This window comes from Stegodyphus dumicola, chromosome 5 (assembly GCF_044657685.1).
Source record: "Stegodyphus dumicola isolate Sdum_Otavi_A_Nest chromosome 5, ASM4465768v1".
Classification (NCBI taxonomy): Eukaryota; Metazoa; Arthropoda; class Arachnida; order Araneae; family Eresidae; genus Stegodyphus; species Stegodyphus dumicola.
Genome location: NC_140772.1, coordinates 35,071,517 through 35,084,474, shown reverse-complemented (window position 1 = coordinate 35,084,474; position 12,958 = coordinate 35,071,517). Strand labels below are relative to the sequence as shown.

At 36.2% G+C, this 12,958-nt stretch overlaps 1 protein-coding gene across 1 annotated transcript in view; it reads right to left on the bottom strand.

The window, feature by feature from the left end:
* The window catches only part of LOC118194298 (LIM/homeobox protein Lhx4-like), a 34,227-nt gene extending 25,494 nt beyond the window's left edge, over positions 1-8,733 (bottom strand). Inside the window, exon 1 of the mRNA XM_085817798.1 lies at positions 8,676-8,733. Within this exon, the coding sequence (XP_085673924.1) occupies positions 8,676-8,733 (58 nt within the window). The remainder of the gene's footprint in view (positions 1-8,675) is intronic.
* Positions 8,734-12,958: the final 4,225 nt, after the last annotated feature.

Here is a 12,958-nt window from a genome sequence, read left to right as displayed (position 1 = left end):
TAATAGTATTAACTACAGTGGATGGACAAAAATATGGAAACACCTTGTGAAATGCATGTTTGAAAAGAAAGATTGATTTTAATGAAATATGTAGGTGGCGCTGACGTTTTTGACTACTGACGCCACCTATACAACTTCGTAAATGTGCTAAACAGTTCAGTTGTTGTCGGAGTACTGTTATGTGAGGTTGTCATTGCATTATGTCAGAGTTAACAGACTTCGAACGTGGGCAAATTGTTGGAGCACGTATGGTAGGTGCTTCCGTAAGCAAGGTAGCCGAGGTGTTTAGTGTTTCAAGAGGTACTGTATCGAAGATTTATTCCGCATATTTGAAAAGCGGACAACATCATCTGCTAAATCACAGCGCGGACGAATGTGTGTCCTGAGTGATCGTGACAGACGATCATTAAATGCAATTGTGACGAAAAATAAGAAGACCACAGCTGCAAAAGTTACTGCTGAAATGAAGGTTGTGTTACCGAACCCTGTGAGTACCAAAACAATTAGAAGGGAGCTTCATAAACAGGGAATTGCTGGCCGTGCTGCAATTGAGAAGCCACTCATCAGTGATGCTAATGCCCGTAACAGGAAAAGGTGGTGTTTAAGTCATAAAGCCTGGACTATAGAGCAGTGGAAGCGAGTAATATGGTCTGACGAGTCTTCTTTCACATTGTTTCCTACTTCTGGCCGAGTTTACATCTGGAGAACGGCATCTCAAGCCTATAATACAGACTGCTTGTTGCCAAGAGTGAAACATGGCGGGGGTTCTGTTATGGTTTGGGCAGCCATATCGTGGTTCTCTGCCAGCCCCATGATAACTGTGTCAGGGCACATGACTGCCAAGATTTATGTGAACATTTTGGCCGATCAAGTTCATCCCATGGTACAAACTTTGTTCTCCGATGGTGATGGTGTCTTCCAAGACGACAAAGCCGCTGTTCACACAGCTCACATTGTCCAGAACTGGTTTTCTGAGCACGAGGATGAGTTGTCCCATCTCCCCTGGCCACCACAGTCCTGAATATTATCGAACCTTTGGGGTCTACATTGGAACGGAAAGTGCGTTCTCGTTATCCACCGCCAACATCGTTATCTGAACTTGCCACCGTTTTGCAGGAAGAATGGTATAATATTCCCTTGGCAAACATACAGGAACTGTATTTATTCATTCCGAGAAGACTGCAAACTGTTTTGGATGCCAACGGGTTTCCTACACCATATTAAGCAAAGAAACATGTTTTTTTAAAGGTGTTTCCATATTTTTGTCCAACCCCTGTATATCACACTTCAAAACTCAAAGACTACAACAATATCTCTCTATTCTTCTATTAACAATATTAAACTACATAAAGCTTCTTTTTCAAAAAACACTAACAGTCTCTCTCCTGTCTTATATTAATATACTAATATCACTTACCATTTTTATTATTCTCAACTGAATATGTTTAATTTCATTTAAGTATTTTATTTTGCCTATTTTCTGATACCAAAACAATTCGTCTTTCGGATAGGGGTATGTTAATTTAAGCATGTATATGCTTTCCTAATAATAGTCAATATTGTATTTTAGTTCTGTATTTCATATGTAGTTAAGTTATGCTTTTACATTGTCGTATTAATTTATATTCTAAACTAGTTAAGTCTCAGTTCTTCAAAAAATGTTTTTAATGTCTGTACTTATTACTTAATTTTTATATTAACAAAAATTTTACGTTCAAATTTGTAAATATACATACTCAAAAAATGTAATAATTCTCTCTGTACTATGCAACGTGCATTACTGTAAAAATTGTCATCATTGTACACACTATAAGATCTGTATGATATGTACACTCTTTTGCAAACAAATCGAAGCACCAAGAAGGACTTTTGTGATCGTAATGAAATTTTGTATACAAAAGCATCTTGATCGAACATGCAAATGATCAAAGTTTCAAGGCGAATGAATAGGAATTGCGATTACAGCACACATTTCTAGTGCGCAATTCTCAAAGTATAAAACCAGTAACAGAGGCGAACAATTTATCTTCTTTTGTTGCTGCCATTGTAATTCCGTAAAGAAGCAAATAAAGACACTATTACGACGATATCGAAGACCTTACATACAACTAAACGACTTCGAACGTGGTTGCATTGAAGGGTTGCGTGAAGCTGGGTGGTCATACCGAGCAATTGGCCGCCACCTGCAGCGTACAGACACTGTTGTGCAAAGATGTTGGCAGCAATGGTTGCTATAAGGAAATTGCGGACGAAATGAAGGCTCTGGAAGGCCAAGGAGCAAAAATGCGAGGCAAGATAGGATGATTATTCGACAGGCTCGGACCACCCCAACGTATCATTGTCGACTATTCAACGCCAGGCCCCGTAGTACCGTCCACCATCTCACGGCGCTTGTTCTGAGGCGGGGTTATGCTCACAGAGACCTTTAAGACGTTTGCCTTTGACCCCACAACATCGATGGAGTCGTCTGGAATGGTGTCGCAGCCGATCATAATGGCTGCCATCAGACTGGCATCCTATACTGCACAGCGATGAATCCCGCTTCATTCTTGAAACAGATGACTACCGTGTTCGTGTTCGTGTCTGGAGAGGATGGAGCCAGCGGTCCCAATCAGCTTTTGTTTTACAAAGGCATACAACCAATAACCCTTGGTGTGATGTTGTAGGGCTCTATTTCTAATGACAGCAGGTTATCTTTAATCATTCTCCGTACATCTTTAACAGCTCAACGATATATTGATACCATCCTGCGGCCGGTTGCATTAGCCTGCATGGCACGTCATCCTGGGGCCATTTTCCAACAAGATAATGCCAGGCCACATACCTTTCGCATATCTCTGGTTTGGTTTGGTTTATTTAATTATGGCAAAGCACACTAGGGCTATATGTCTAAGGGGAGGGATGCCTTCGTGGAGGACTTTTTAAGGGAAATGGGCTCGTATACCTGTTACACATGGGGAAAACCACGAAACCGCCCATGCAGCCAGCCCGTTCGCGGAATTCGAGCCTCGGACCGAGCTACCAGTGTTCAGCGACTTTATCGCTCGGCCGGTGGTGGGCCTCGCATATATCTGAACTGTCTCCGTGAGGTTGATACTCTTCCTTGGACAGCAAAGTCACCAGATCTTTCACCAATCGAACATGTCTGAGATATGAAAGGCCGCCAGATTCGGGCACCGCAAAATATCGCAGATCTGGAGCGACAACTGATGAATGCCTGGCAGAATGTGTCGCAGAATGACATTAGGAACCTCTACCACTCCTTGCCTCGTCGAATTCAAGCATGCATTGCTGTTAAGGGCAGTTCAACCACGTACTCATTTGAACACTCAATGGGTGATTGTGAGCCGTGAACAAGTACTATGACCTTGATTTTTTAATAATTTTATTATCTGTGTATCAGCTAATTGCACATTTTCAATTTCATCAAAAACAACCACTTCCTTCATGGTGCTTCGATTTTTATGCAAAAGAGTGTATCTTCTTCGGTAGCACGGCCTCGAGTAAGAATGCAAAATTTCAAACGATAACATTTTGTTTATAACTCACCATAATTTTCTTCCGAAGTTATACTCGATACATATGGTATATCTGACTACTGTTAAGAATCGAGAAAAATAAGGACAAAAATTTCTGGAATTGACGTCCGAGATAATTAAATTCAATCATGTACACACTTTATGTATTGGAATTTATGCAGTATGTAGGCAAAGACGCAAGTTAGAACAAGAGGATACTGCATCCATTTCCTGTTCATGATAAATTTGTTATTTAATTATTTCTTTTTATTTATTATTTTGAATTCTTATTTATTTATTTTCAGTTTATTTATATATATTGTTATTTATTTACATTTTCTATTGTATTTTTATTTTTATTTATTTATTAGTCCAAAGGGGCTTTGCCCCTGAAGGACTATTATTTTCTTTTCGCGATTTTGCGTCGGAACCCTATACACGGCGTATCACTTTTCAGATCGTTGCCACCAAATACTATCGCGCTGTATTATATTTGAAGAAATTAAATAATGAAGAATCTACATAAATATATGTATCTCGCACAGTGAACGGTACCTAGAGCCATCCAATTCTGAATGACATAATCCTACTGCGAATATGGGCATACGAAAGCCCAAGTTTGAAATTTGGAATTTGTTTTACTATCGATTTCATATTTTGTAAAACTTTAACGAATTTTTGATTAAAAAACTCAGGGATTTCAAAGCGAGCAAAGGGGAACACTCTATGGGGGGAAAAAAAACCTTTTTGTCTCTAGCGTGCGGAACTGTGTATCGGAAATTCTAAAGACATGGCTCATTTTAAAATTATTTTGCAACATTGCTCTTGAACTAAATTTTATGGTTTAAGTGCGAAGAACGTGATATTTAATAAATAAAGGTAACAGGCAAAATGTTAAAAAAAGCCCCTTTGGACGTAATTTAAAATCTGAAACCTTTCAGATTTTTTTATTAGTCTTTCTTTACTTCTTTTACATATTGTTGCGTGCGTACGGGTTCGTTATGAAATGAACGCACAAGTCCGATGAAAAATGAACAAAAATTTATTATTATCACAACAGAAATGCTTAAATTTTCTCAAATTATCATGCAGTATCACAATATCTCACAGTAGTTATCTTTTATAGAACGTAATTCAAAACAGCTAAAGAACGCTAATCCGCGAATTCGCTATAATCAACAACGGCAGTTTTCTAAACAACAACAAACTAAGCAACTACTACAAACTGAGATGTTTTCCTCCTTTTATAAGATTTTAAAATCACGCGCTAGAATTTTCCAGTACTTTCTCGAAATCAAAAAGAGATATTTATTTATTTAATGCACGCGCTCTTGTATTTTCAATTTTTCGGCTTAGCTTTCTTTTAATATTCGTCACGCGCTGCACTGCGCGAGAAATAAAACCATTTAATTTATAATTAAACTAACATTAGCTTTTTAAATACCAAATTCGTAACAATATATATAATTAATTTACTACTGTTACTCTTGAATACCAAACACGATAAAATAAGTAATCAACCAAGCAAAGATAATTCTTGCCTGTCTTAGCTCAGTATAACACCGTTCAAATAGCTGCTTAAGAATCCTTGAATTGTAGAGACATTAGGTTTATTGGAAAAGCCGAAGGGATGAAAAATTAGCAATTGCCTTCTCCGGGAATCGAACCATGGACCTCTGGAATACCGGCCCAGCATGCAGAACCAATACACCACAAAGGCACGCTAAGAAGGTGGGAGAACTACCTTATAGAATTTAAGAGCAGTTTTTTAGGCTTTCCATGAGCAGATAACAACCAGCGTTCAGCGGGTAAGACTGCTGTGGTTTTTTTCCGGGTTCAATTTCCAGCAAACGTTTTGGTTGTATGGGGATGTCGAGGTTTTCTCATGTGCAAAGCTAATATGAACCAGTTTTCTTATGGAAAGACCTCCACGAATACATCCCTCGCTTAACAGATAGCCTTCATCTTCTCTGTTAATCTGCCAGCAAACCTACAGAGCATTCAAATCCAACTTCAATATTTTGTTTTGTCAACAAGTCATAATTTGTGTAGAAGCGTTTTAGTCGGGATCTTAATCGGCAAGGTTTCAGTGATTTTTTTTTTCCTTTTATGTTTTGATTAACTTAATGCGAGACGTTAACGATGTGCATTAAATGTATTATAAATGCATTTTAAGTGTATTAATTATGACGGGCAGAAACTTGATTATTTGAAAAAAATAACAGTCGCTTTTACGATACCTTACAAATTAAAAAATAAATAAGCAAATGAAATGAATAATTAAAAAATTGCAATTCGATTTCCCTTTTCAGAATTTCAGTTTAATAGCTGAAATAGGCTTAAGTTAAGCAGTTACTATAAACCTACGAGTTAAAGAATGAATCCCCAGAAATTCAATATACAGAATATAAAACTACATATTTAACAGCATAGCATTTCCAGTTTACTCTGTCGTGGCATAAGTAATTAGCAAATCCAACTAGCAGTTGAAAGATCCATAATTTGAATCCCAACGAAGGCGTAGTTCATTCTTGATGTTTCTGGCTTCTAGAGCCTAATAATCTCCACAAAACAAGCTTGTTTGAAACTGTTAAAACTAGCAGTGCCAAACTGTAGAATGGGAAGGGGAATTTGATATTATTCCATCAAATGCCAATTGAAACTTTTTCACGCATTTAATAAAAAAAGGATATTATTTAAGACTAGTTATCCCTTTTTCTACTGCGCATGAAATTTGCAACAAATATAGTGCATTTTCTCGGGGCTCTTAGCCTCTCACAAAGAATCATCTCTAAAAGTGAGTAGCATTTCTGACAAATAAACACAAATAAACATTAGTATTGACCGTTACCATTCTAAAATTATCGTTTCCACAGAAGATAAAACACGATCTAGAAATGTGGGGGGCTCGATCTTAGGAAGGATCCATAAACCCCATAAACGGATCCATTGACCCATAAACTTATATTTTGCCAGGGAAGATTTGGTTTACTTAATTATGGCAAAGCATATTAAGGCTACCTGCCTAAGCGGAGGGATGTCTTCGTGGAAGACTTTCTAAGGGAAACTGGCTCGTATACATGTTACACTGGGAAAAACCACGAAAACGTCCACGCAGTCATCCCGTTCGCGGGATTCGAATCTCGAACCGAACTACAAGTGGTCAGCAGCTTTACCGCTCGGCCACCGGTACGCTATCAGTGAAGGAAATTCACGTAATGAAATCAATAATATCTTGGAGATGCTGAAAAAAAGTAATTTTTCAGAAAGCGCAAAAAATAAAACACATTTATTAAGGTTTTAAACACATGGAAGATATTTGCTCTTACTAATTCCTCACTTTCGAAGGCGGCCAGATATTACTACAGTGAACCGTCTCAAAGTAACCACCTCTCTAAGACAATTGCCCTACCTATTGCCGAATGGTTAAAACCGCTGAATACTGGTAATTCTACCCAACTTAGAATTGAGGCTAACAAGCTCGATGTACATTTATTTTTCGGGGCTCTTCCTGTGTGTGACATGAACACCAGCAGATTTTCATTAAAAAGTCTTCCACAAAGGCCTTCCTTCCTTCAGACAGGTAAAAAAAAGATAGTATGCCTGAGAATAAAAATAGAATCAGTATTGAACATCACGAAAAGTAAACTACCTTGCGCAGGAAACTAAAATCATCTGGAATAATGAGCTGTCGTCTTACAGAGGGTTCATTATATTTTCTACTGATAATCGCCATTATTTTAAAACGAAAACATTTTCATATTTCATCTATTTCTGTATTATTCACGTTATACTATATTTGTATACGAATAATATTAAAGAAGCCAAATAAAACGCATATCAGAAATTCATGTTGAAATGTTTAATGTAAGAATAAAGACTAAATACCTTCCCCATTTTTATTACGCACCTTAAAATGTAATTCGTTTAAAATAAAACTGCAATAAACTCTCTCTGAGACGATTACCCATGTTTCAAATGACTTTTGTACACAGTGGAGGTGGTTGTTCTTACTCGGTAAAGTTCAAACCCGATGATGTTATGCTCTCAGTGATGCTCCTCACTTCCAGATGGATCTTCTGTGGACGGTGGTCGTTTTGAGAGATTTTACTGTAATTAACTTTTAAAACTTCGACTTTAGAAGTATTTATAAGCTTTTCGTTTATGGGGTCAAATTACGTTACATTGCCTTACATTTATCAGTCACGCGGTCTGGTAAATTGTCCAGTTTTGAGAGGTTTATACCTTTACAAAGGGCAGAAGATCTTTAATTAATCTTTCATATTAAATATATACGTGGTTAACCCAAATAGCATTTAAAGACGCAAAAGTACAGTACAACCCCTCATGGCGACCATCTCCATAAGTTGACCATATCTGAAAGTAATCGTATTTCTGAGAGCATAATTCACATCGGTATTGGACATCAACTCTTTAAAAGACACCTCCATACAAGAATAAATCTCCTAGAAATACAAGCGATCGTTATAGTACGGTCCACTGTACTTAATAATTTATATATTTTTCTTAATATTATTAATAATATGAAGTCTCATATGGCGACCCCTCCGTAAGATGACCCTTAAAATTTTTCCCAAGAAGGCATCCCTCTCTTTACAAACAATTCTTATATGCTTTGCCATATCCAATAACCTAACAGTAATCGATCAATTCTGAAAGTAAAAATTTTGAATTTCTTAGAGTGTAAACATACGTCAGCATTGAACATCAATTCTCGAGTTAGGTTGGCCGTCTTATGGAAATTCATCGATATTTGTGTTTTATAAAATCGTCTGAATAATTCTCTCTCAGCCATAATTTTAAAAAAAATCACTGGTATTGATTATAAATATTGATAAATAATTTTCTCACTTACTCGTAACTCTGTTTATATATTAAATTAAAATTATATTTTTAAAATGCCTTCTTTTCTATTTTTTATTATTATTCTTCGTAACAAATGTCTTTTCAAACGTGCTTATTTTTATAATAAGTAATTTTAAATAACAAAAATTATGATTTTTGTTTTAAGGCACACGTTTTACTTCCAAAAGACAAAAAATTTTGTTATATATAAGTCTATACACTAAATACTTTTTTTCATCGCAAATTTTTTTTTCGCAGTTAAATGTATATAATGCAAAATTGCATACTTACCTTTATAAAGCATATGGTTTTCTGTTAAAAGCCCTATAAAATCATCTGGAATGTCCATATTACTAGGAAAAGGAACAATATTACTTGTCTTTTCAGAATCTGGATAAGTTTTTCGACTTCCTCTAACTTCCCCAACCTACCGTTTTCTCAAGACTGTCAATCAAAAGACGGACCCGCCCTTCTAAACTCCCAACCAATGGCACACCATGGAGATGAACAGGGAATTGCAATTCATTAATTCTTTTTTTTTTTTTTTTTAATTTAACATTCAGGATTGGGAGAAATGTTAGTAAAGAATTTAAACAATTAAAATAAGAAATTAGTAAATAAATAGTATGGTAAAGAAAGTAAGCAATTAAAAGTGACTTTAAGGTATATAAGAATATTTATGTGAATAAAGCATATTATTCTACTTATTATTAATTAAATTTCGCATCGAATCACTACAAACGGGGCATCACTTTTCAAATTTTTGTCACCAAATGTTAGAGCCCTCCATTATATTTAAATAAATTAAATAATGAGGAATCTGCATAAATCTCGCATTGTGATAAAACAACGGTACCTAGAGCCATCGAATTTTGAATAACGTAATCTTCTACTAGAATATGGGCATCTGGAAACCCAAATTTGGAATTTATTTTATTATCTATTTCATATTTTGTAAAACTTTAACGAATTTTTGATTAACGAACTCAATGATTTCAAAGCTAGCAGTGGCAACACTGTGCGAAAAAAAAAACTATCTCCAGCGCGCGAGAGTAGAAAATGTCACTTATCTTTGACGAAGCCGATGCTGGGGAATTCCGTGCTGGCCTGCGAATTAAAAAATGGTCCCTTCGAGAAATTTTTAACAGCCCCTCTTTTTTTGCTCATTACTAGAGGTCACGAGAAGGATCGTGCAATAATTAGAATTGGAAAAAAAAAAAAAATTCTGCCTAACATTTTGTGGGATTTCTTTCAAACATCTAATTCGACATATACTGTAAAGGCCCTTATTTTCGCGAGACTTTAATTTTCACGATTTTCGGGAGCCCGTCGTAATCGCGAAAATTTAAGCCTCGCGAAATACCTTTTTTCCCGCCTCAAATAATAATAAAAAATCAGAAATTTTTCGCTTACCCAAAATTTAATGATTTATTGCACAGTTACAAGCATTTTCTTGACAACTTTCTTTCTTATAACTATTTTTTGAATAATATACAACTATATTTCTCGAATACAAAACAATAAAATTAATAGAAGACAGCTCATTCACTTCTCATTCAAAGAAGCTGGAATACTATTTATACCAGCTTCTTTGAAGCCATTCAAAATTATATCTCATGTTTGGCTTCAATACCGTTAAATACGCGCACAAGCCAAGAAGCGTGAATCGGTTTTAGTCGTGATATTCGCAAGTCCACGGATTCTTTTTTCTCTAGAAATTGAAGCTCATTAGAATACCACTCAATAAACTCATTCTTGAGCAAACGCTTGAACTCGCCATTTACAGTTAAGTCCAAAGGTTGGAGCTCTCGTGTGCAGGAAGCGGGCACAAAAACTGGAATAATATTCTTCTTCTCTAGTTCAGTCAGAAAAAGAGGATTTTGGTGTGCCTTGAAAACTTCGAAGAATGCTACACCAGGTTGTTCTGGAACTAGCCCGAGAATCTCTCTTTGCTTGTCGTAATAAGGTACAAGAATATTCTCGATGTATCGAATCATTGTGTCAGTATTACTCCAGGGCGAATCGGTGTGCCACACGTCCCAGTCCGCGCGAAATTTAAACTTTGGATGACAATTTGTTGTTTTTCCAGCGAACAACAGTTGTGGTAAAAGTAGGTTTCCAGCAAGGGAACATGCTAACAAAACAGTCATCTCTCTTTTATCTTCCATGACGATTACAGACACTTGTTTTGAACCACGTTCATCCAATGTGTAATTAGATGTTAACGAAAGTTATCGAACATCTCAGGGGGAACAACATTTTTGTCGATCACTGTACGAACACGCTTAACGAATTCGTCGAGAATAGCTAGGAAGTCTTTTGGAATTTTTCAACTTTCTCAACTTTACTTAGGTACTTTTGAAATTTTTCAACTTTCGGTTCTATTCATATAAAATTCGCGAAAATTACAGCCCACGAAAATAAGGGCCTTTACAGTATACGATTTTCATGTGGTAAGCATGCTAAGGTATACTACAGGTCATTTTTGGGACTTTATTAAATTTGATTTTTAAAGTGACCGTTCTCCAGTATTAACAAAAAGTTTTAAACAAAATCAAAAGATAAAGTATTTAACACAAAACCGATAAGTTAAAAAATTTTAAATAATTAAATCAGTTAATAATGGCTTTGAGTTTTTTTAATTTATCGGTTGCTGCAGGTACCTTTTTCAACAACGCGAACCAGAAATGAGACACGTATTGAAGTCTCATTATAGGTTTAAATGCCATGTTTTTTTGTTTTTTTTTTTTTTAAGCCATCTTTTCAAACATATCCAAATTATAATAAATACATTGTTGCATTCTACAGGCTCGTGGATTTGGAGTAGTTGATTATAACACTTGATGAGGAATTAAAATACAGTTTATTCGTCAGAATTAAAGAGGACAGTTCCAAGGTCACGTTTACAGTCGTTGAAAAACCAGGATAAATACGCAGAAACAATCAGCAACACAGCCTTCAACCTATAACGGTGAAGACAGCTTCACGGCAAAGAACTAAACACAGCTCGCGACTCGGTCGATCGCTCTCAAGCTAATCTCTGAATTCCAGTCACTACTACATTACCGAATTCAAGATATTACTCTCTCGGCGTACAGGTAGAGTATATTTAGTTTTAACCTACCTACAGAACGTCCCGAGGAAAACCGCTAAGAAGGCGTTCTGAAATGTTCTCGCTCCATCTATGGCATATCGCCAGTTTTGTTGCCAAATGTCGCCAGATGGGCTATTTCGCACAAAATCTGGCAACCCTGCCTTTCCCTGCCCCTTTCTGGCAGCTCTACCTCCGCTTTTCGGGGAAGCTATCTTACCGCGACTGGGCTTTTTGTAATAATATTTTGTAAATCTTGGTTTTCAGTTTCTGGAAAGGATATAACACTGTCACTTTGTCACTGTCCATTTTTTATTGTTTCCAACTTTTCGTGAAGTGCACACAATATTCAAAACAAGGCAAAGTACATTAATTTCATATATGCGTAAGTTAAAAACTAATAGTTTACATTTTCTCCCCCTATTTTTAAGCTCATTCTTCTTCAAGAAATTTTTTAATACTGTTGCGTCAGTACGGGTTCGTAATAAATTGAATCTGATGCTACGTTAATAAAATTTATTTTATCGAAATAAGCACTTCAGACTTCTGGAACTTTCCACAGAAATATTCGTACAGGTGTTCACAGCATCAACAGAATACAACGAATAGTTACACTTCAAACTACTAAGAACATTAAACACAATGCAGTGTAAAGCACATCCAAAAGGCGAAGCTTTCGCGAATATCTCAATACTTTGAAGTCTCTCTGAACTGAGAACTCTCGTAAAAATACATCAAGTGAGGTTCACAAAAAAGAAAATTTAACAAATATTGAAGCGAGGAAAACATCTTCTCCTAAGCTTTGTAGAGATATTAGGTACATTTTTGTAAGCAGGCAAGATGAAAAATCAGCAATCGCCTTTACCGGGACTCTAACCACGGACCTCTGGAATACCGGGCCAGCGTGCAGAACCACTACACCACGAAGGCACGCTAGGAAGGCGGGAGAAATACCTTATAGCTTGAGAGATCTAACTAGAATCCTAATGGATTGGAATATAAGATTAAAGTCACAGTAGAGATAAAAATAGATACACAAAATACAAGCAGAAAATTTAAGTGAGAAAAATAATCAATATATACAAATACAGCAGTGCATGTGTAGAGTTTACTTTGTGAAATTTAAATCTCTTAGGGGATGTGTAGCATATAAGGACGAAACTGATGCTCTCTTCGGTTTTATAATTTTGACTCGTCCACCAAGATATTTCTAGTACTTTCTGCTTCTCGAAATTACTGGAAGATATATGAGGGCCGAATAAGATTGCAGTTACATAAAGCATCAATTACATAATAATTCATTTGATATATCCCTTACAGTTATACAGGAACCTGAACAAAATGTAGCCACGTTTTGGCGATATCTGGTCAAATTAGCCAGATAGTCATTCACTCAATGTTAAATAGACTTGCCCCTGTATTCCTAGTTTTCCGGCAAAGCATCATCTCTCTCAGCTTTTCGTATACGTTACACAGAAAAATA